The 25,911-nt window shown below is 41.9% G+C and overlaps 1 protein-coding gene across 1 annotated transcript in view; it reads right to left on the minus strand.

The window, feature by feature from the left end:
- The window catches only part of LOC129828624 (dual specificity mitogen-activated protein kinase kinase 6-like), a 53,214-nt gene that overhangs the window by 12,879 nt on the left and 14,424 nt on the right, over positions 1-25,911 (minus strand). The window contains exons 2-9 of the mRNA XM_055889708.1: positions 25,448-25,514; positions 23,086-23,134; positions 21,208-21,321; positions 20,684-20,803; positions 18,321-18,437; positions 4,930-4,981; positions 4,366-4,493; positions 309-386 (exon numbers count right to left, since the gene is read on the minus strand). Of these exons, the coding sequence (XP_055745683.1) occupies positions 309-386; positions 4,366-4,493; positions 4,930-4,981; positions 18,321-18,437; positions 20,684-20,803; positions 21,208-21,321; positions 23,086-23,134; positions 25,448-25,514 (725 nt within the window). The remainder of the gene's footprint in view (positions 1-308; positions 387-4,365; positions 4,494-4,929; positions 4,982-18,320; positions 18,438-20,683; positions 20,804-21,207; positions 21,322-23,085; positions 23,135-25,447; positions 25,515-25,911) is intronic.

The following is a 25,911-nucleotide window of genomic DNA, read 5'->3' on the forward strand; positions in this document are numbered from 1 at the left end:
TGAAGAACCTATCCTATATGAACAGCAATGCATTTCAATTCAATGGAACTCTATCTGCTCACTTAAGGCTATTACTGGCAAGGAATACAACGTACTGGTTATATAGTGAAGACTTCATTCAGGAAAAATAAAACACTATTATTTATCTGTAGTTACTGTACCTGACCTTACGGTATCAGAGGTTGCTAGTTTAATGTAGAAAAAAATATATAAAATAAACCTACTAGTGTAATAATCACATAACAATTTTGTTATAATAAATCTGCATAAATATTAATAATAAAAAGTGATATAAAATAGAGACTCACCATAGTGATTCCTAAACTCCAAATGTCAGACTTGACGTTGTAGCCTTTCTGATTGGTCTCTGGGTTGATCCTCTCCGGCTAGGGGACAGAATGACACACGCACACACAAAGACAAAGACGGAGACACGGGTGACATCACTTTAGAGTCGCTAACTGACAGTTGTCCTAGACGACCCAACCTCCTCCGTCATCTGTACCTCTTGAACACACACAGCCCAGTCTGTTCTCTGAGTGCTACCATGGCCCTAAAAAAACTGCCTCAGCCAATCAAAGGCTATGTGGACACACTGTTTGGGCACACTGGAGGTTATTAAAAGGGTAGCTAGCATAAACGTTACCACATGTAACATATGGATTTGCATTAGTAAACACATCAAAAGGCCCAATGCAAAGTTTACAACCCTCCTCTTTTCTATTTTTTACATAATTATTAAGATTGACATCTTTTTTGTTTACTTCTTACCCCTTTTTTCTCCCCAATTTCGTGATATAAAATTGGTAGTTACAGTCTTGTCCCATCGCTGCAACTGCCGTACAGACTCGGGAGAGGCAAAGGTCAAGAGCCATGCGTCCTCAGAAACACGTGCCTGTCAAGCCGCACTGCTTCTTGACACGCTGCTCGCTTAACCCGGAAGCTACCCGCACCAATGTGTCGGAGGAAACACTGTACAACTGGCGACCGTGTCAGCGTTCATGCACACGGCACGCCACAGGAGTCGCTAGAGCGCGATGGGACAAGGACATCCCGGCCGGCCAAACCCTTCCCTAACCGGGACGACGCTGGGCCAATTGTGTGCCGCCTCATGGGTCTCCCAGTTGCAGCAAGCTACGACACAGCCCGGGATCGAACCCGGATCTGTAGTGACGCCTCAAGCACTGCGATGCAGTGCCTTAGACCGCTGCAACACTCGGGAGGCAAAACCGATCCGAATTCTGAAGCATGCTGAAGGAAACTGTTTTTACGGGGTGTGATGTAATATGGAGGACCGGCAAGCCAGCCTATTCCCTATAATGTAAACTCCAACAGAAATATCTTCAAATGTAGAACTTCAAATTAAACCAAATTGTTTCCACTGATGACTACTGGTTTTAGTTTCATTTTCAGACAACATAGAAGCAAATACTTTATGAATGTATCAATACAAATCAACTTGCAAGGTTGCTAGCCAACTAGCCTGCTAACATTACCCCTACCAGCTGTGCATGAGTCAGCCAGTTGCTATCAACACCTAGCTTACAGCTACATTAAAGAAAACCAAAGTTTTGAAAATAACACCATCTAACCAGTTATCAAAGAATGTTAGCTATATGCAGCAAGCTAGCCAGCCAGCTAACGTTAGTTATTTAGCCAACTAGCTATTAGCCTAGCCAGCCTAGCCAACAACCACGATTATGGTCGGCAAGCTAGAGCCCAACTACTGAAGACCAGCTAGAACACAACCAAAACATAACCGCAGATTAGAAGCAAAGAGAGAAAGTGAACTAAAATGTAATATAAATGTAGAGCAGACTAACAGATTGATGGCTGGGGCCCATCTTGTGGTAAAACTTTGAAAAAAGTGCAGGCTGAGGTAGCTACCAAAGTGAGGAGGAGGAGGGCACTTCGCCAGGCCGATGGAGTCAGGGAAACCCAAAATTGATAGATTCCAGATGCCCGTCAGCTAGCGCGCTAGCACTAAGTCAAGGTGGAAAATCAGCTAGCACGTTAGCACTAAGTCAAGGTGGAACAAGTTACCAAACTGCCGTAGCCTACTTCAGAGGTCATGCCGAAAAGTTGACAAAACAGAAAGGAGAACTACACAATTAGAGCAAGCAGGTATGATTTTCTCTTTCGTTTTTAGCCCACGGCAAGAAGGTACCAGAACCTGCCATGCTAACGAGTTCCCACTAGATAATAACACAGCCACAAAGTCTGAAGGGCATGCTGCATTGATGCACATGCCCCATCTGCTCCTTGTTTGATGGGTTGCAGCTCACCACTGCCAACAGTTGGTCTGGAATGTAATTACATGCTAGCATGGCTAGTAGCTAACATTAGCCAGCTTGAGCTAGATACCGAGCTAGCATACAAACTCAGTAGCACAGACTGGATTAGTTCCTCCATATAACGTTGAGAAATAGGGCATTGTGGGTAGCTTAGAAAATATCCAGAAATAAGTGAATAAATATGTAATAACCCAAAAACATAACTATCTTTGTACTTATAGGCAACCAGATCATGACATTTACATTACATTTAAGTCATTTAGCAGATGCTCTTATCCAGAGCGACTTACAAATTGGAAAGTTCATACATATTCATCCTGGTCCCCCCGTGGGGAATGAACCCACAACCCTGGCGTTGCAAGCGCCATGCTCTACCAACTGAGCCACACGGGACCATCATGACTAGAACTAAGTTACTAAGTCTGTGTTTTCACATCGGTGAGTGAAAACTCAAGCGCTCTACCCTTTAAATGCATGACTATTGACATAACAGACCTGCATCACTTAACACATATATGGTGTCAGCGGCCAACTCAGCTCTGCTCAGTCAAACTTGATAGGTGAATTAGTTAACATTAACAAATACAAATCAACATTTTATTTGTCACATGCGCCAAATACAACGGGTGTAGACTTAACTGTGAAACGCTTGCTTACGATCCTTTCCCAACGGTGTAGCGTTAAAACATTATATTACAAATGAACAAATAGTAACACGAGGAAAAAAATAAAACAGAAGTAGAGCCAAATCAAGGAAGTACCAGATCAATGTGCAGCTATATACAGGAAGTACCAGATCGATGTGCAGCTATATACAGGAAGTACCAGATCGATGTGCAGCTATATACAGGGAGCACCAGATCGATGGGCAGCTATATACAGGAAGCACCAGATCGATGTGCAGCTATATACAGGAAGCACCAGATCGATGTGCAGCTATATACAGGAAGTACCAGATCGATGTGCAGCTATATACAGGAAGTACCAGGTCGATGTGCAGCTATATACAGGGAGCACCAGATCGATGTGCAGCTATATACAGGAAGTACCAGATCAATGTGGAGCTATATACAGGAAGCACCAGGTCGATGTGCAGCTATATACAGGAAGCACCAGGTCGATGTGCAGCTATATACAGGAAGTACCAGATCGATGTGCAGCTATATACAGGAAGTACCAGATCAATGTGCAGCTATATACAGGGAGCACCAGATCGATGTGCAGCTATATACAGGAAGCACCAGATCGATGTGCAGCTATATACAGGAAGTACCAGATCGATGTGCAGCTATATACAGGGAGCACCAGATCGATGTGCAGCTATATACAGGAAGTACCAGATCAATGTGGAGCTATATACAGGAAGTACCAGGTCGATGTGCAGCTATATACAGGAAGCACCAGGTCGATGTGCAGCTATATACAGGAAGCACCAGATCAATGTGCAGCTATATACAGGAAGTACCAGGTCGATGTGCATCTATATACAGGAAGTACCAGGTCGATGTGCATCTATATACAGGAAGCACCAGGTCGATGTGCATCTATATACAGGAAGCACCAGATCGATGTGCATCTATATACAGGAAGCACCAGATCGATGTGCATCTATATACAGGAAGCACCAGATCGATGTGCATCTATATACAGGAAGCACCAGATCGATGTGCATCTATATACAGGAAGCACCAGATCGATGTGCATCTATATACAGGAAGCACCAGATCGATGTGCATCTATATACAGGAAGCACCAGATCGATGTGCATCTATATACAGGAAGCACCAGATCAATGTGCAGCTATATACAGGAAGTACCAGGTCGATGTGCATCTATATACAGGAAGTACCAGATCGATGTGCCGGGGTATGAGGTACTTCATGTATCATATCTCTCTTCTGAAACAGTTATTCACTGAGCCAGCTGAAACCCAACTCTACTGTTTGATTTTTATTGAGTAGATTTGTTGAGTAGATTTGTCTCTTTTAAATCCCAGAAACCTCTACTACACATCCACCCACCCCCACACAACCGCTCACCCACAACCACCCACCCCCACACAACCGCTCACCGCCATGTAGGGCTTGCAGCCTGCGTCCAATGTCTTGGCCACAGAGTCCACCAGGTAACCACTGATCCCAAAGTCACACATCTTCACCTGCCCTTGGGTGTTGATCAATATGTTGGATGGCTTCACATCTGAGGGAAGAGTGAGTGAGTGAGTGAGTGAGTGAGTGAGTGAGAGAGATGGAGGAAAACAAAACAGAGAAAAGAAGAGTGGCGTGAGATGGAAGTGAGAGAAATCACAGATTTTGGAGTCAGTCCAAAACAGACCTACTGTATAACATCTTTTAAAGTGATTTCGTTAGCCTCAACAACATAACTATGAAGCAGTGTATCTGTCTCGCTCAACACAGACCACAAAACACATCTGTAAAAATGCTATGTAAAATGTTGTTTCAAGTAACATCGTTGTTTTTGTGACATCGCAAACGGATGTGGCAGGTTCCCCGTTAAAGCTTCCAGATTTAAAAAGATGGACACTAGTGAAAACTGTTTTAAAGTGTACCCAAGAGAGAGATATACATTACATACCATATTTAAACGTTCTATTTAACTCTGTGCTTGTTCTTACCTCGGTGGATGACTGACAGATTGCTGTGCAGATGTTCCAGAGCCTTCACTGTCTGTAACAAGGAAGGTTGGAACATTACAACAGAACACGAGGTGGGAACATTACAACAGAACACGAGGTGGGAACATTACAACAGAACACGAGGTGGGAACATTACAACAGAACACGAGGTGGGAACATTACAACAGAACACGAGGTGGGAACATTACAACAGAACACGAGGTGGGAACATTACAACAGAACACGAGGTGGGAACATTACAACAGAACACGAGGTGGGAACATTACAACAGAACACGAGGTGGGAACATTACAACAGAACACGAGGTTGGAACATTACAACAGAACACGAGGTGGGAACATTACAACAGAACACGAGGTGGGAACATTACAACAGAACACGAGGTGGGAACATTACAACAGAACACGAGGTGGGAACATTACAACAGAACACGAGGTGGGAACATTACAACAGAACACGAGGTGGGAACATTACAACAGAACACGAGGTTGGAACATTACAACAGAACACGAGGTTGGAACATTACAACAGAACACGAGGTGGGAACATTACAACAGAACATCAGCAGCTGGAGAAGGATATCAACATGGGGAATGCAGGTCTAACTTCCCAGACATACCCATTGGTTTGCATATGGTATTTATTTAATTCTTAGTATATTAAACATCTGGCATGAATTCAGTCATTTTGTACAGTAATAGCCTCTTGGTCAAGAGACTGGCAACATGTTTCTATACTGAACAAAAATAGAAACAACATGTAAAGTGTTGGTCCCATGTTTCATGAGCTGAAATATAAGATCCCAGAACATTATCATACGCACAAAAAGCCAAATGTTGTGCACAAGTTTTTTTACATCCCTGTTGGTGAGCATTTCTCCTTTGTCAAGATAATCCATCCACCTGACAGGTGTGGCATATCAAGAAGCTGATTAAACAGCATGATCATTACACAGGTGTACCTTGTCCTAGGGACAACAAAAGGCCACTAAAATGTGCAGTTTTGTCAAACAACACAATGCCACAGATGTCTCAAGTTGAGGGAATGTGCAATTGGCATTCTGACTGCAGGAATGTCCACCAGAGCTGTTGCCAGATAATTTAATGTTAATTTCACTACCATAAGCCACCTCCAATGTCATTGTAGAGAATTTGACAGTACATCCAACCGGTCTCACAACCACAGACCATGTGCAACCACACCAGCCCAGGACCTCCACATCAGTCTTCTTCACCTGCGGGATCGTCTGAGACCAGCCACCCGGACAGCTGATGAAACTGTGGGTACGAACAACCAAAGAATTTCTGCACAAACTGTCAGAAACCGTCTCAGGGAAGCTCATCTGCATGCTTGTCGTCCTCACCAGTATCTTGATCTGACTGCTGTTCGGTGTCGTAACCAACTTCAGTGGGCAAATGCTCACCTTCGCTGGAGATGTGTGCTCTTCACGGATGAATCCCGGTTTCAACTGTACCGGGAAGATGTTGTGTGGGTGAGCGGTATACTGATGTCAACGTTGTGAACAGAGGGCTCCATAGTAGTGGTGGGGTTATGGTATGGGCAGGAATAAGGTAAGGACAACGAACACAATTGCATTTCAGTGATGGGACATTTTAAATGAGATTGTCGTGCCATTCATCACCTCATGTTTCTGCATGATAATGCACGGCCCCATGTCGCAAGGACCAATTCCTGGAAGCTGAAAATGTCCCAGTTCTTCCATGGCCTGCATACGCACCAGACATGTCACCCATTGAGCATGTTTGGGATGCTCTGGATAGACGTGTACGATAGCGTGTTCCAGTTACCTCCAATGTCCAGTAACTTCGCACAGTCATTGAAAAGGAGTGGGACAACATTCCACAGGCCACAATAAACAGCCTGATCAACTCTATGTGAAGGAGATGTGTCGCGCTGCATGAGGCAAATGATGGTCACACCCGATGCCGACTAGTTTTCTGATTCACCCCCAAACTTTTTTTCTTTTTTTTAAAGTTATCTGTCACGAACATATGTATATCTGTATTCCCACTCATGTGAAATCCATTGATTAGGGCCTACATAGAGAGCCTACACAATGACAAAGGGCAATACATAGAATTGTGTATGTGGGGTACAGAGTTGGTCATTCAAAACTCATATTAACACTATTATTGAACATTATTATTGTTTTTAATAACCTGCCCAGGGACTGCGGTTGAAAATTAGCCGGCTGGCTAAAACCGTCACTTTTACTGAAACGTTGATTAATGTGCACTGTCCCTGTAAAAATACAATAAACTCAACACACAATGAGTCTATGTAACTTATTATGTGACTTGTTAAGCACATTTTTACTCCTGAACTTATTTAGGTTTGCCATTACAAAGAGGTTGAATACTTATTGACTGAAGACATTTCAGCTTGTCATTTGTAAAATTTATGAAAAACATAATTACACTTTGACATTATGGGGTATTATGTTTAGGTCAGTGACTTTTTTTTTTTTTTTTTTTTTTTTTAAATGAATCCATTTTAAATTCAGGCTGTAACAACAAAATGTGGAAAAAGTCAAGGGGTGTGAATACTTTCTGAAAGCAAGAATACTTTTCCTGCACCAGGGTTTCTGTTAGGAAAATTTGGCGTCAGACAAGTGACAGGAAGATTTTTCAATTTATCGGACATTTGAGAAATTTACCGGTCATCCATATGCACTGGGTAAGTAACCCATTAGGCCGTTCACCAACAAAAACCACCACCATCAATAAACAAGGGATATTGGCCAAATGAGCCCATTTATGTGTCCGTGCAAACAGCCTATATCGAATGACCAAATCACTATTCCTTGTGTTTTCATCTGTAGCATTTGCAAAACTTTATAGCCTATTGCCGGAGATCACTAAATGCATCAGGGCATTGCATGCATAGGCCTATTTGTATTTATTATGGATCCCCATTAGCTGCCTCCAATGCAGCAGCTACTCTTACTTGGGTTCGTGCAAATTAAGGCAGTTATATAATTTTAAAAACATTACAATACATTCATTACAGAATTCACAACACACTAAGTGTGTGCCCTCAGGCCCATACTTCCTACCACATATCTACAATGCAAAATCCATGTGTACGTGTGTGTATAGTGTGTATGTTATCATGTGTGTGTGTGTGCATGCGTCTGTGCTACTTCACAGTCCCCGCTGTTCCATAAGGTGTATTTTTACCTGCTTTTTAAATCTGATTCTACTGCTTGCATCAGTTACCTGATGTGGAATGGAGTTCCATGTAGTCATGGTTCTACGTAGTACTGTGCACCTCCCATAGTCTGATCTGGACTTGGGGACTGTGAAGAGACCTCTTGTGGCATGTCTTGTGGGGTATACATGGGTGTCCGAGCTGTGTGCTAGTATTTTAAAAACAGACAGCTCGGTACCTTCAGCTTGTCAACACCTCTTACAAAAACAAGTATTGAGGAAGTCAATCTCTTTTCCACTTTGAGCCATGAGAGAATCACATGCATGTCGTTAATGTTCGCTCTCTGTGTACTTTTAAGGGCCAGCCGAGCTGCCCTGTTCTGAGTCAACTGCAACTTTCCCTCTTTGTGGCACCTGACCACACGACTGAACAGTAGTCCAGGTGCGACAAAACCAGGGGCTGTAGGACCTGCCTTGATGATAGTGTTATTAAGGCAGAGCAACGCTTTATTATGGACATACTTCTCCTCATGTTAGCTACTGTTGTATCAATATGTTTTGACCATGACAGTTTACAATCCAGGGTTACTCCAAGCAGTTTAATCACCTCAACTTGTTTAATTTGCACATTATTCACTACAAGATTTAGTTGAGGTTTAGGGTTTAGTGAATGATTGTGATTGTATGATTGTACCAAATACAATGCTTTTAGTTTTGGAAATATTTAGGACTAACTTATTCCTTGCTACCCATTCCGAAACTAACAGCAGCTCTTTGTTAAGTGTTGCAGTCATTTCAGTTGCTGTAGTAGCTGACATGTATAGTGTTGAGTCATCTGCATACATAGACACACTGGCCTTACTCAAAGCCAGTGGCATGTTGTTAGTAAAAACTGAGAAAAGCAAGGGGCCTAAACAGCTGCCCTGGGGAATTCCTGCTTTGACCTGGATTATGTTGGAGAGGTTTCCATTAAAATAACACCCTCTGTGTTCTGTTAGACAAGTAACTCTTTATCCACATCATAGCAGGGGGTGTTAAGCCATAACACATACATTTTTCCAGCAGCAGACTATGATCGATAATGTCAAAAATCTGCAATGAAGTCTAACAAGACAGCCCCCACAATCTTTGAATAGTCAATTTCTCTCAGCCAATCATCAGTCCTTTGAGTAAGTGACGAGCTAATATTTTCCAGAAGTTTACTAAGGGTTGGTAAAAGTCTGATTGGTCGGCCATTTGAGCCAGTAAAGGGGGCGTTACTATTCTTGGGTAGCGGACTTTGGCTTCCTTCCAGGCCTGAGGGCACACACTTTCTAGTGTGAAGACGTAGCAAATAGGAGTGGCAATATCGTCTGCTATGATCCTCTGTAATTTTCCATCCAGATTGTCAGACCCCGGTGGCTTATTGTTGATAGACAGCAAAAGAAAAAATCACCTTTTCCACACGGACTTCAAGGAATTCAAAAGTACAATTCTTGTCTTCCATCATTTGGTCAGATATACTTGGATGTGTAGTGTCAGCGTCTGTTGTTGGCATGTCATCCCTAAGTTTGCTCATCTTGCCAATGAAAAAGACATTAAAAAGTAGCTGGCAATATTAGTGGGCTTTGTGATGAATGAGCCATCTGATTCAATGAATGATGGTGCAGAGATGGCTTTTATCCCCAGTATTTAATTTAAAGGTGCTCCAAAGCTTTTTACTATCAGCCTTTATATCATTTATCTTTGTTTCATAGTATAGTTTATTTTTTATTTAGCTTAGTCACATGATTTCTTAAATTTGCAGTACGTTTGCCAGTTGGGCTACCACACTTATTTGCCATACTTTTTACTCCATCCCTCTCAACCATAAAATGTTTTAATTCCTTAATCAATCCAAGGGGATTGAACAGTTTTTAACAGTCATTTTCTTAATTGGTGTGTGATTATTAGTAACTGGAATAAGCAATTTCATAAATTTGTCAAGTGCAGCGTCTGATTGCTCCTCATTACACACCACAGACCAGCAAATATTCTTTACATCATCAACATATGAATCACTACAAAACATATTGTATGACCTCTTATACACTATATTAGGCCCAGCCTTCGGGAACTTTGATTTTCCTAGATATGGCTATTATATTGTGATCACTATCTCCTATGGATTTGGATACTGCTTTAAAGCAAATGTCTGCAGTAAAGATGTGATCACTACATATTGATGATTTTATTCCTAAGCTGTTTGTAAATACCCTGGTAGGTTGGCTGACCACCTGAACCAGGTTGCAGGCACTGGTTACAGTTTGAAGTGTTTTCTTGAGTGGGCAGCTTGATGAGAGCCAGTCAATATTTGACATAGGCCTCCAATGTATTATATTAATATAAAAATGATATACAGTACCAGACAAATTTGGACACACCTACTCATTCAAGGGATTTTCTTTAATTTTACTACATTGTAGAATAATAGAAGACATCAAAACTATGAAATAACACAGAATCAGGTAGTAATATTTTTTTTATATTTAAGATTCTTCAAAGTAGTCACCCTTTGCCTTGACAGCTTTTCACACTTGGCATTCTCTCAACCAGCTTCTTGAGGTAGTCACCTGGAATTCATTTCAATTAACAGGTGTGCCTTGTTAAAAGTTCATATGTGGAATTCCTTTACTTCTTAACCTGTTGAGGATGGGGGCGCTGTTGTCACTATTTATGCTAATCGTGTAATTTTTTAAACGGCTTCCCACAAAATTCTTGATCGTACAATATGCATATTATTATTATTATTGGATAGAAAACAGTCTATAGTTTCTATAGGAGTTGAAATTTTGTCTCTAAGTGGAACAGAACCCATTCTACAGCAATTTCCCTGACATGGAGTCAGATTTCAGAAATGTTGGCCCCTGATCTGGAGTCAGTTAAAAGGGCACTGTTATTGCTATGAGTATACGGACACTGCTTACGTCTTCCCCTGGATGCCTTTACGTGATGACGATTTGAATGGGGTCGATTGCGCGTTCACAGGCACTACAAATTAAAAAAACCTGTAGCTAGGAACTCTTTTCTTGCTGCGTAATGCGCCTGGAGGACATCGACCCGCACTTGTTCCAAGCATTAGTGGAGGGAGTAATATTACTCTGGTCATGTTTCTACTCGTTATGGGAGTTAAAAACATCATAAGGTAGTTAATTTAAAGCGTTTTATAGCAATTTATATCCGTTTAGTGCGATTTTGGGACATTTATTTCTGAAACGCTGTGAATTGCTGGGCACGCTTCCAGTACATCCCGAACGCAGTTGGCATTTCCACATGGCAAGAGGACAGCTTTCCACCAAAAGACGATTAGACCCAAGAAAGGATCCTTTGCCCAAGATACTGATGGAAGAACAGCTCAAAGTAGGACATTTTTATTATGATAAATCGTGTTTCTGTCGAAAAATGTTAGTGGCTTAGGACGCCATGTTTTTTGACGTAGCTTCGCTTGGCGCAAACTGTATTGAAAAGTAAGGATAATTTAAAAAATGTAATTCAGCGATTGTATTAAGAATTAAATTGTCTATCAATCCCTGTCCACCCTATATTTTTTAGTCACGTTTATGAGTATTTATGTATAAGAGTAGATCACTGTCTAATATGGCGCACGGACATTTTCTCACCAGCTGGGCTACATTTCACATTGTCTAACCATGATTTTGGTGGCTAAATATAAACATTTTCGATCAAACTCTATATGGATTGTGTAATATGATGTTACAGGAGTGTCATCTGAAGAATTCTGAGAAGGTTAGTGAAAAAATTAATATATTTTGGCGATGTTGACGTTATCGCTCACTTTGGCTAGAATCAATGCTGGGCTGCTATGTGCTATGCTAATATAACGATTTATTGTGTTTTCGCTGTAAGACACTTAGAAAATCTGAAATATTGTCTGTATTCACAGGATCTGTGTCTTTCGATTAGTGTATGCTGTGTATTTTTACGAAATGTTTGATGATTAGTAAGTAGGTAAACACGTTGCTCTATGTAGTTTTTCTAGTCCATTTGTGACGGTGGGTGCAATTGTAACCTATGCCATCTACCTGAAATATGCACTTTTTTCTAACAAAACCTATCCCATACCATAAATATGTTATCAGACTGTCATCTGATGAGTTTTTTTCTTGGTTAGGGGCTATAAATATCTTAGTTTAGCCGAATTGGTGATAGCTACTGGTGTTGGTGGACAAATAAAAGATGGTGGATTATGCTAATGTGTTTTTAGGTAATAGATGTACATCTTTACATATTGTGTCTTCCCTGTAAAACATTTTAAAAATCGGTCATGTTGGCTCGATTCACAAGATTTGTGTCTATCATTAGCTGTATTGGACTTTAATGTGTGAAAGTTAAATATTTAAAAAAATAATTTTTTTAATTTCGCGGCACTGGTTTTTCAGTGGGGGTGGGGGGGGAGTGCCGCTAGCGGCACCCTCATCCTAGACAGGTTAACGCGTTTGAACAAATCAGTTGTGTTGTGACAAGGTAGGGGTGGTATACAGAAGATAGCCAGCTGTATTTGATAAAAGACCAAGTCCATATTATAGCAAAACAGCTCAAATAAGCAAAAAGAAGCGACAGTCTATCATTACTTTAAGACATGAAGGTCAGTCAATTCGGAAAATGTAAAGAACTTTTAAAGTTTCAATTGCAAAAAACCATCAAGCACTATGATGAAACTGGCTCTCATGAGGACCGCCACAGGAAAGGAAGACCCAGAGTTACCTCTGCTGCAGATTTCTGAGTTACCAGCCTCAGAAATTGCAGCCCAAAAAAATGCTTCAGAGTTCAAGTAACAGATACATCTCAACATCAACTGTTCAAAGGAGACTGCATGAATCAATCCTTCATGGTTGAAATGCTGCAAAGAAGCCACTACTAAAGGACACTGTTACGCTCCCCAGTTTCTGTGTTGTGGGTTTGTATGTGTGTGTATTTCAGGAAATGGCTTCCTGGAATCCTAAAGCAGCTGATTGGTCGGCCCCATCGCTAATTGGAGCTCTGACCCCTCCCTCTCGTCAGGGGAAACAGCTGTCTCTTAATTTACCAACTCCTTCTCCAGCTTGATAAAAGCCAGTGTTCCTTCGTCAGAGAAAAGAGCTTCTTCTTCTGTCCTATGTTGGTTGTTGATCAGTACAAGTTTTGTTGATATTATTTAGTAGCCACTCCATCAGAGGGATGTGTATGACAATATGACTTAGTGTTTTTGGTTGTTGTAATTGTTCACTTAAAGTATTGGTAATTATTCTGTTTCATTTGTTCCCGAGGGGGGGGGACGCACCTTGGGAGTGTTTAGGCAAGAGGCCTGCGGGAATACATAACCCGTAGTATTGAATCTGTCTATGCACACTAGGTAAGACCTGGGCGGACCACCCTGTATTTTGGTTAGCGCCCCAGTTGGTGCTAAAGGTTAAGTGGGAAGGCAGGTAAGGTAGGAGGGGGGGATTAACTTTTTTACTTATTTTGCTTTGGTTCCATCCAGCCCCCTTTCCCCACATTACTGTGTTAAGGAATAATAAATTCCCTGTAAACTGTATTTCTCTGCCTCTGTTGTTCTTCCCCACACTTACGATCATACTTTTTTTTCTCCACTCCTCAGGAGTTGAGCTGTAGCAGGATGTTGCGTTCCCTCCTCCACGAGGGGTACGTAACAGATAAGATACTTGCATGGGCCAAGAAACGTGTACAATGGACATTAGATCGGTGGAAATCTGTCCTTAGGTCGGTTGAGACCAAATTTGAGATTTTTGGTTCCAACCGCCGTGTCTTTGAGACGCAGAGTAGGTGAACGGATGATATCTGCATGTGTGGCTCCCACTGTGAATTATGGAGGAGGTGTGATAGTGTTACCAGCATAGTACACCCAAACCGTCTGCTTTATTTAGAATTCAAGGCACACTTAACCAGCATGGATACCACAGCATTTTGCAGCGATACGCCATCCCATCTGGTTTGGTCTTACAGGTTGACAACACAGCTCGTGTAGCATGCGCGAGCGCTGCAAAATAAATTCAGAAATCTGTTATTCAATTATTGCGCGCGCCAACGACGTCTGCGTTGCCAAGGGCTAAAATAGAAGTCAGTTCTATTTCTGACGTAGATTGCTCTGCGAGTCCTGCCTCTCCCATCTCCTCATTGGTTTATAGAAGCAGGTACCCACGTGCCATCTCCTCATTGGTTATACCCATGTAGGTGACTGAAAGATGAACAAAGTTAGTGGCGGTAATGCACTTAATTTATGAAAGTTGCCAATCGCAATATAAAGTCAAGAGAAGAAAAGGCCTGGAAGGAGGAGAGATGACTAGAAATTATTTGGTTGACCGTTTTGTGTGGATTAATTGGCGGCATAGAGGACCTTCTGCATTTCAAGTAAAATAACTCTGTTTATATCCCAGCACAAATTAGCTAGCAACAGCAAGCTAGCTAAGAAGGACAAATTAGCTAGCAAGTGCAAGCTACCTAGCTAGCTAAATTGCCATAAATGTGCAATGCTTTTTGACCTGTCCCCAAATTAATATAATTGGTTCAGATTTTGTTTTGATATTTTAACCTGCATGTCGTGATCGCGTTTGGTGGTGGGAGACAAAATACATTTATGCACAATGGCGCACAGCCGGTTTGGGTTCCGTGTTAGAGGGACTATCATTTGTTTTTCAACAGGACAATGACCCAACACACCTCCAGGCTGTAAAGGAGCTACTTGACCAAGAAGGAGAGTGATAGAGTGCTGCATCAGATGACCTGGCCTCCACAATCACCTGACCTCAACCAAATTGAGATGGTTTGGGATGAGTTGAATCGCAGAGTGAAGGAAAAGCAGCCAACAAGTGCACTCCTTCAAGACTGTTGAAAAAGCTTTTCCGGTGACACTGGTTTAGAGAATGTAGAACTGTCAAGGCAAAGTGGCTACTTTGAAAAATATCAAATATTTTGATTAACACTGTTACTACATAGTTGATGTCTTCACTATTATTTTACAATGTAGAAAATAGTAAAAATATAAACCCTTGCTTGAGTAGGTGTCCAAACGTTTGACTGGTACTGTATATATAAAAAGCTTTGGCCTACCCCAGACAGGGAGAGCGCTATGCCACGACGCCAACATGAATTTCTTTGTCTGCATAAGTGTTCACCTACTTAACCAAGTCTTGTTTGCTCAATAAGTATTCACCCCCTTTGCTGTGACACCCTAAATAAGCTCTGGTGCAACCAATTGCCTTCAGAAGTCAAATAATTAGTTGAATGGAGTACACCTGTGTGCAATTAGTGTCACATGATCTCATTAAAAACACCTGTTTGTTAGAGAACCTAATCAGCATGAAGGTCAGAAGTTCTGGAGAAGCACCAATCAGGGTCGGGTTCAAAAAAAAAAATTATATCCCAAACTTTGAACATCCCCCGGCACACCGTTAAATCCACGATTTAAAAAATGGAAAGAATATGGCACAACCGCGACTCTGCCTAGAGAAGGCCCTGCACCAAAACTCAGTGACCGGGTAAGGAGGGCATTAGTCAGAGAAACAACCAAGATGCCAATGATAACTCTGAAGGAGCTGGAGAGATCCATAGCTGAGATGTGAATAACTGTACATGGGACAACTATTACCTGGGCTTTTTGAAAGAGTGGTGAGAATAAAGCCATTGCTGTAAAAAAAATATTTTTGACAAAAGACATGTGGGAGACACAGCAAATGTGGAAAAAAGTTCTCTGGTCAAAGCCAAGACTGCTTATCGCCCTGAGAACACCATCCCCATGGTGAAGCGTGGTGGCAGCATCATGTTATGGGGATGCTTTTCATCAGCGGGGACTGGGAAACTGATCAGGTTTGAGGGCAAGATGGATGGAGCCAAATCCAGAGTAATTCTAGAGGAAAACCTGTTTCAGTCTGCAAGAGGCCTGCGACTGGGGCGGAGGTTCACCATCCAGCAAGAGACCTGCAACTGGGGCGAAGGTTCCCCGTCCAGCAAGAGACCTGTGACGGAGGTTCCCCGTCCAGCAAGAGACCTGTGACTGGGGCGGAGGTTCACCTTCTAGCAGGAAAATGACCCTAAACACACAGCCAAAGCTACACTGGAATATTTTAAAAACAACCTGAATGTCTTTGAATATCTCAGTCAATGCCCAAACCTCAATCCAATTGAGAATCTGACAAATTGCTGTTCACCAACAGTGCCCATCCAACTAGACCGAGCTTGAGCAATTTTGTTAAGAATGGACCAAATATTGCAGTATCCAGATGTGCAAAGCTGATAGACTTACCGCTGTAATTGCTGCCAAAGGTGCTTCTACCAAGTATTGGGCACTAATGCAACCAACACTTTTTTTTATTCACTTTTGTGTCAAAAATAGTTGCACCTCCAAGGTTTTAAGTATATATTGTGTTAAAACCTGGAATTGAAATGGATTTAATTGTTTTGTTTTTTTGTTTTTTTATTAATTTTTATCCCCTTTTCTCCCCAATTTTCGTGGTATCCAATCGCTAGTAATTACTATCTTGTCTCATCGCTACAACTCCCGTACGGGCTCGGGAGAGACGAAGGTCGAAAGCCACGCGTCCTCCGAGGCACAACCCAACCAAGCCGCACTGCTTCTTTAACACAGCGCGCCTCCAACCCAGAAGCCAGCCGCACCAATGTGTCGGAAGAAACACCGTGCACCTGGCCCCTTTGGTTAGCGCGCACTGCGCCCAGCCCGCCACAGGAGTCGCTGGAGCGCGATGAGACAAGGATATCCCTACCGGCCAAACCCTCCCTAACCCGGACGGCGCTAGCCCAATTGTGCGTCGCCCCACGGACCTCCCGGTCGCGGCCGGCTGCGACAGAGCCTGGGCGCGAACCCAGAGACTCTGGTGGCGCAGTGGTCTAGGGCACTGCATCGCAGTGCTAACTGCGCCACCAGAGTCCGGGAGGCTTAATTGGTATTTTTAACATTTAATTTACACAACAAAATGTGGAAAAGTCCAAGTGAGGTGAATACTTGTGTAAGTTTACAGGAGGCTAATTCCTTCATTTTCAAATAGAATATTTTTATAAAAGATGAGCATTATATTGTTAGATTATAGGAGTAAATCCAGTAGGCCTAAAACATTCTTCATCAAGTTCACCTGTCAGTTGGCGGGTCGGTGAGCATTGCCTTTGTATCACAGGCCTGCAGTATAATAGGCTAATAGCCACACCAAACCTTCAAACGCTTCTTAATTTTATTAGGATAATATCAAAAGTCAAGCTATTGTTTATAGGGAAAATGAGTAGGATATTATACTGTGTCAAACATAACATTACAGTTGGAACTTAATTTGGCCACAGAAAATGCATCAACAGAATGAAACAGAAGACTTGTGAATTGGTTTAAACCTGAACAGGCTATATTGCTGCAATTACCTTGAAAGGCTAGTGACCCCCGTATCCAATAGGTTAATGAAAATGGACCTACAGAAAGCTGAGAATATCCTCTCCCCATCTGTGACAACACGATAGCGTTTTCCCCCCCAGCAATTGTATTTTAAAATGTTATAAAATCAGAACACTTTTCTTCCTCCCGGATATTTTTTTTCCCCTGTGAAAAGAGAGAGCGAGTGGCTGCTCAACACAGCAGCAGGCGCCACCGAAACAGGTACAGGGGCATGCAGGCAGACACTTCTATTACATGAGGATACTTTACTGTTTGACCAAATCATGGTTTGAGCCTCCGACAAAAAAAAAGACATTTTTAGTGCGGTGAATGAATGTGCAGCCCACACCGACACGACACATTTTTATTTGACTTACACAGCCAAGTCAAAGGGTCGCAAATTGCGACTAAAATGGTCACAGTCTGGAGCCCTGCCTTGTAGGTTTTTCACTCTTAGCTTATGCCTACTTTTATTTTAATACTTTTGTTATACTTCAAATTAAAAAAGGCCTCCATCTTCACGATCAACAGTAGCCTAGGCCAAGGCTCCGCTCTCGCGTTCTCCCTCTCCTCAGCAGCTGGACACCCCTGGACAATTTGGCCGGGTACAATTTTATTGATCAGCTTTTCATTTATTAAAAAAAATCGCCCCAAAGCAGGCAATTACCGGCTAACGGAAACCCAGGCCTACATAACACATGTAATATTCCGCTTGGTCTCTAGGCTGAATGATGTGACATAGTTAGTCCTATTTACATGAGGAAAGGAAGTAAAGAAGTAGTCCTACTCACCGAGACGGCCATCTTTCCCAGGATATCTTCAGGGATGGTCATGCCTTTTTCTATCACCTGCTTATAGAACTTATCCAGAGAGGTGTCCATCAGCTCCATACAGATCCACACATCACCCTGGGAACACAGGTACAACATGAGAAGGTCAGATTGGGGTGAGAGTTTAAGGGTTAAGGAGGTGGGGGGCAGATACTGGGATGGAGAGAGGGGTAGTGGGAACGGAAAAAGGGGGCTATGGAGAGAGCGGTAGAGGGAAGGATTGGAAAAACAGAACCACATTCCAGACACACAGATTGGGTAACAGGAAGGAGCTTTTTCCAATGTGCTCCGCTGCAGATGGATATCCTGTGGAACGCTCTCTTCTCTTCAAGTGGTAGGTAACTACATCCGGCAATATCGGGAATTCTTTATTTGTTTATCTTGACTACAACATACACCGCTCTATCGTCTGACATCTCTACATGAGGAAAAAGGGGTCATGGTACCTGTCTGGATGGCAGCCCAGTCCTACAGTACAATGTGTGTAAATCAGAAAGTCTTATGTTCTACATGACCAAAAGTATGTGGACACCCGCTAGTTGAACATTTCATTCCAAAATCATGGGCATTAATATGGAGTTGGTCCCCACTTTGCTGCTATGACAGCCTCCACTCTTCTGGGAAGGCTTTCCACTAGATGTTGGAACATTGCTGCGGGTACTTGCTCCCATTCAGCCACAAGAGCAATATTGAGGTCGGGGACTGATGTTGGGCGATTAGGCCTGGCTTTCAGTCGGCGTTCCAATTCATCCCAAAGATGTTCGGTGGGGTTGAGGTCAGGGCTCTGTGCAGGCCAGTCAAGTTCTTCCACACCAATCTCGACAACCCATTTCAGTATGGATCTCACTTTGTGCATGGGGGCATTGTTATGCTGAAACAGGAAAGGGCCCCAAAGTGTTGCCACAAAGTTGGAAGAACAGAATAGTCTAGAATGTCATTGTATGCTGCAGCGTTAATATTTCCCTTCACTGGAACTAAGGGGCCCAAACCATGAAAAACAGTCCCAGACCATTATTCCTCCTCCACCAAACTTTACATATGCATTGGGGCAGATAGCATTCTTCTGGCATCCACCAAACCCAGATTTGTCTGTTGGACTGCCAGATAGTGAAGCGTGATTCATCACACCAGAGAACTTATTTCCACTGCTCCAGTGGTCCAATGGCGGCGAGCTTTACGCCACTACAGTCAATGTTTGGCATCGCACGTGGTGATCTTAGGTTTGTGTGCGGCTGCTCTGCCATGGAAACCCATTTCATGAAGCTCTCGACAAACAGTTCTTGTGCGGGTGTTGCTTCCAGAGGTAGTTTGGAACTCGGTAGTGAGTGTTGCAAGCGACCCCGTTCTGTGAGCTTGTGTGGCCTACCACTTCGCAGTCGAGACATTGTTGCTCCTAGACGTTTCCACTTCACAATAACAGCACTTACAGTTGACCGGGGCAGCTCTAGCAGTGCTGAAATTTGACGAACTGACTTGTTTTAAAAGGTGGCATCCTATGATGGTGCCACGTTGAAAGTCAATGAGCTCTTCAGTACAGGCTGTTCTACTTCCAATGTTTGTCTATGGAGATTGCATGGCTAATGTGCTCTATTTTATACACCGGTCAGCAACAGGTGTGGCTGAAATAGCAGAATCCACTCATTTGAATGGGTGTCCACATATTTTTGTATATAGTGTAGAAATGAAGAGGACTAAGTTACTAGCTAAATAACTGCCTCTCTGAACATACAGATACAGGCAAATATATAGGCACCCGTGCATGACTCACAATTACTTCTAAAATAAGTTGAAATTTTACGGTGTTCACATTTTGTTTGATATACAACTGATCAAAAGTGCAAAACATTAATTTCAGTTAAGTCGAAAATGGCCTGGACTAAACTATTCAAAATTCAAATTAAATTTGGTGGAAGGCAAGTGATTCTTGGAAAGTATCATTTATCCTATTCTTTGTAAGTTGCAGGTAAAAAAAAATAACCAACTAGTTTTGAAAATATAAAAACTGTTGCAGTCCACTGTAAAGTGTAAGGGTACCAATATGTTTGACAGCGTGTTTACAAGGCTCTGTCCTCCGACATCTCTGGAATGACACTGTAGGAAGCCTATGTTAAACATAGTAATGAACAAGACCAGCAGTAGAGGAAACCAAAGAAGAGTAGCTGTTGTGACTAACAACTAACGGGGATCCAAATACACAAACAATACGCTACACCTAAAGATTGTCTATTGTAAAAGAGTCTTTGGACTTAAAGACTACAAGACTTAAGTATTATTATTTCATTGTCATTTTTTTTTTAATTATTTTTTATAAAGAAGCTGGCTACCTCTCTGAAGAGTGCGCCGTAGAAGGTGACTGTGTAGAAGCAGTCGACTGTCCTCATAGAGATGTCCAGGTCCATCAGCAGTCTCTTCTGTTCCTGGGTGTTCACTGTGGCACGGATCCTCTAGGGTGGGAGCGAAAGGACATCAAATCCATCCAGCCAACCTATTTATTACATCAACAGCTGTCACCATGGCCGTTTACACAGGCAGCACGATTCTGATCTCTTGCCCAATTGTTGGCGTAAGAGTTGATCTGATTGATCAAAAGACCAAATAGTGGGGGAAAAGACCAGAATTGGCCTGCCTGTGTAAATAAAGCCTACGTGCTTAGCTATAGTAACCTGACTAAGGCCGCGTTTACACATGCAGCCTAATTCTGATATTTTTCCACTAATTGGTCTTTTGACCTATCATATTAGCTCTTTTGTCAATAACTAGGCAAAATATCAGAATTGGGCTGCCTGTGTAAACGTAGCCCTAGATCCCCTTAAAGAGAACACCAGTTACAGCATCAAATCTCGCATACCTTGACTGCCATGATCAGGCCACTGGGCATGTGCCTCATCTTGTCCACCACGCCGTACGCCCCTCTCCCCAGCTCGCCAATCTGCTCCAGGTCATCTGCCTTCATCACAAAGTTCTGCTCAGGACCGGCAGAGAGAGGGGAGAGAGGCGTGTCACGCTCGACTGTGTCAGATCAAACATGAAAGGGTGACAACGTAATAAGGAAGAAAACAAATGTAGCACCCTTTCTCCCTCCCTTGACGTAAATCACTGAACACAAATTGAGCAGGGTAAAAAGATGAGTCACTAGAGTTCCTTGTTTTTTTTACCCAATCCTCATCTGGTGAAAACAAAACAATAACAGAGAGGGAAAAGCACTAAAGAAAAACTAGGTCTAATCTCCCAACAACAGTGTCATTCTGACCAGGAGGTTATTCCTCTTTGAGAGTGGCTCAGAGCTATGTCTTTGTTTAAGCAACTACTCCAACCAACAGCTTCTCATCAACAGGAAAGCATTGGACATGGTAAGGGGGCTTAGTCGAAAGACACCGCAAATGACCCTTTTTCCCATCTAAACTACTGGTTCCAGTAAAGAATGGGCACTTCTGTACTTTTCTCACTTCATACAACAACTAAATCAATGGTTTCCCCGACTTTGACTTCAGGCTAAATTATAAGAGGGGGAAAAAGCCAGCATCTTAACCAATGGAAAAGTCCACTTATTTGATAAGTTTAAAATAAGTATTTTTACTGCCCGTCAGGAAGTTAAACACATCCGTCTGCCTACAATCAGAAGTCTTCAATCCGAGTCGTAATGTTTGCTAGGGCGTTATGTATACGGCTCACAGACCCTTAAATTGAGCCAAGCTTTCATCTTTCTGTATGCAGACCACATAGGGGATCTTACTCAACCTAATGCTGCGTTCAGCACGAGGGACGCAAAAACCGTCATACCAGTCGGCATAGTGGGACAAGAAAGAAGGTGACGGTAAAAGCAAGCCAGCCCGACAGCAAAGATTTTTTATAACTAACCCAAGATTGATTGGAAACGACAGGCTCTGGTCTGAGCATATGAAACATAGTGGGTAGAACAAGCAAGGAAGTGGGCAGAGCCAAGCACGAGCAAGTGAGATCCTATTGGCGCGTTCTAGCATTTATTTGCATATTTCCGATAGGGAACGCCTACTCTGAAATGCACGTGTGTATTAACTCAATTCGCCATTGCACTCCTTATAAACAACGCAATTTGTTTTACAACTTTGGCAAAGCGTTAACTATACAAAACACAGTCCACTCTGTTTGATACAATTATTATAGTTTTTAGAAACAGAAAAGAGTATGGATACCAAAATGTTTCATCAAATGAGAAAATGTGCAGAATGTTGGCCAAATTCCAACAAATCCCTCTTCTCCCACTGCCGTCCACTGGGCATCCTCTCATCACTATATTTGGTAGTGAGTGGAGACGCCAACCGAATGGGTCACATTTACACATCCAGTGAAATATCTGTCTAATTGTTCCATCTGTCATGAAGGTATGCATTGTTATGGTGATTTCAGTAAACAAACAGTGCAAATCAACATCCGGTAGAAAACAACACTACGGCAGACGGCAAAAGTTGAACTATTTGAACTCTCCGCCAGCCTCAACGGCATTTACAGTCATACTCTCATTGAAAAACATTTGCCGTTTACCTCGTACCGTCTAAACACAGTATACATAAGGTTACAACAACTACACCCAGATGTTAAACCCCAAGTTTGTGCTTCAGTTTTAAATAAAGGTTTAGTCGAAGGAACGTGTGGAGACGAAACGTAGACAAAAAGGTAAGAATGTGTTGAGAGTGTAAAACTACACGGAACAGTTCAGTGAACATGAAGAAGAAGTGGTAAGTAGTACCTTCTCTCCAATGGTCACACAAGCTTTCGAATCCAAATCTCTTGGGGGTCTGTAAAGTAGTCAAACAGTTGTTAGGATAAAAAAAAAACATTATGTACATAAAACTGCATGCATGAATTCATTAAGATTTCAAAATATTCTGGAGAAAACCTTGCATGTAGATGTAAGAAACACTGTTCGTCTTGAGTCATCATCATCATCACATTGAAATTATGCTATTAACAATATTCACTGGCACATTGCCACCCCTCATAGCCTTGTTCCTCTCTAGGTTTCTTCCTAGGTTTTGGCCTTTCTAGGGAGTTTTTCCTAGCCACCGTGCTTCTACACCTGCATTGCTTGCTGTTTGGGTTTTTAGGCTGGGTTTCTGTACAGCACTTTGAGATATCAGCTGATGTAAGAAGGGCTTTATAAATATATTTTGATTGCTCCAAAGATATCAGTTTGTGAACCACTTATCGGTGATCACGTGCAAAACGGAGGAAATGGAGCCGTCACTGACATCTTTAGGATCATCATGTTGATGAAGCAGCATCATATCCGTATTAATATGCCTCATAGCAAAACAGGATAACACTTTATATTAAAAAAAGGGCAGGTTGCACAATAAGTCCATAAATTTAACAATGTAGATTGGTGATATTCCATCAACAAAAAAAAAAAACAGTCTTTATTGTATAAGTTTATAAAAATTGAATTACATGTATCATAAGCTCATACCAACCATAGATTGCGTCTTTGACGTCAAGAGCAGGGTACACGGTTTACGGTAGGCATGTTTGGTCTATTGGGGGAAAAAATTGGACCGCTTGGTGCAGAATGGCTCAGGGAAAATCCCTTCAGCTTCAAGTCTCACTTCGTCCCAAAGAATTACGATAACTACCGACAGTGGAAGACTGGGTTCAACATGAATCTGAGGCCAGGAAAAAAGGGGGTTCTGTGCCCACAGTCAATATAGGCTCCAAGTCCACTGACACCACCTGTGTTACAGCACGATAGCGGGCGGCTTAGGTGATGGAGGCGACTCGGGTAAGTAGGCACTAGAGTGCCCAAAGAGTTTTGTAATTACACTAGTAACAACGTAATAATAAAATGGTAATAGAATTGTTGCATAGTAGGTAGGGGTGTAACGGTTCACCAAACCCACGGTTTGGAATGTATTGCGGTTTTGGGGGGCACGGTTCGATTTGGTACAGTGGGGGAATAAAATGGCAACAGTTACTGTAGTTTTGGGGGGGGGGGGGTTGATACAACAATATTTTTGCTTATGGAAAATATATTTCACAGCGGTTTAGATGGTAAAATGATTCTCTACACTATACTAGTTTATTTTGTCACAAACTGAAATTAGGCAAACTATTAAGAGTTTTAGCAAACAGGAAATGGCGGAGCGATTTTTGCATAGTGCAACTTTAATTTATGTGCCCAGCAAGATCCTTGCTTGGTTAGCTGTGCTTCTGTAGCGCGCGTGTGATTGCAGAGTTTGCCGAACAAAATCACCACTGGATTGATGCAAACAATCATGATATCATTCTGCCAGATATCCATAGTCTACTTTGTAGTTAACATTTAAATGAGAAGTTTTTTGAGAAAACCTATTCTGGCAGATGGAAAGCCTGCCATTAGCATCATGCTGACGTCTACATAGTGGAGGACAAACAGGAAAACAAAGACAGACGCATTCCCACTACCAATGTGTCTTCAGGAAGTTGAAGGAAAATACAAATCACTGACGCATTTTATTAATATCTCTTATCATCCTAGGGAACATGTGTAAAGATGTAAATGTTTAGATGTTTAGATGTAAATGTAAAGATGTAAAGATGAAGATGTAAAGATCTAAATGTAAAGATCTAAATGTAAAGATGTAAAGATGAAGATGTAAAGATGAAGATGTAAAGATGAAGATGTAAAGATGAAGATGTAAAGATGAAGATGTAAAGATGAAGATGTAAAGATGAAAATGTAAAGATGAAAATGTAAAGATGAAAATGTAAAGATGAAAATGTAAAGATGAAAATGTAAAGATGAAAATGTAAAGATGTGAAGAAGTAAATGTAAAGATGTGAAGATGTAAATATGTAAATGTTTAGATGTAAAGATGTAATGTTTAGATGTAATGTTTAGATGTAAAGATGTAATGTTTAGATGTAATGTTTAGATGTAATGTTTAGATGTAATGTTTAGATGTAATGTTTAGATGTAATGTTTAGATGTAATGTTTAGATGTAATGTTTAGATGTAATGTTTAGATGTAATGTTTAGATGTAAAGATGTAAATGTAAAGATGTAAATGTAAAGATGTAAATGTAAAGATGTAATGTTTAGATGTAAAGAAGATATTGAAGGGTGGAAGTCTTACGTAGCAGCAGCAGCAGGAGGCTGCTCAAACACTTCCTTGGAGAGCTTAAGCCCAGGCTTCCTCTTACCTGACAGGAGAGAAATAACAACAGTGAACAGTTGGTAGAACAATACAATTATACAAATTGAAGAAAGCAATTCACGTTCAAAAAAAGTTAGAAAGGCAGTTTGGATGATCTGATTTGTAAAAGTGGAGTTTCTTCCTGAGTTTTTAAAATGTTACTTCTAGTCATCTCAGATGTCTCATGCTGCAGTGTATTTCCACTGCTGTAGGGTCCAGGGCCTGAGTCCAGCAGCCCACAGCCCGTCAGACACTTACGGTTGGATGCGGTGAGTAACTCCAGAACCTAATTGAATGTAACAAGCCGCTGCGATTGCGAGCAGCGAGAGGAGATATGTCTGTAGCGTCGGAGTCACGTGAGTTAGAGCTCTCTACATCTGGGAGGTACTGCGCTGAACCAGTGG

The sequence above is a fragment of the Salvelinus fontinalis genome, chromosome 30, assembly GCF_029448725.1.
Source record: "Salvelinus fontinalis isolate EN_2023a chromosome 30, ASM2944872v1, whole genome shotgun sequence".
NCBI classification, from domain to species: Eukaryota; Metazoa; Chordata; class Actinopteri; order Salmoniformes; family Salmonidae; genus Salvelinus; species Salvelinus fontinalis.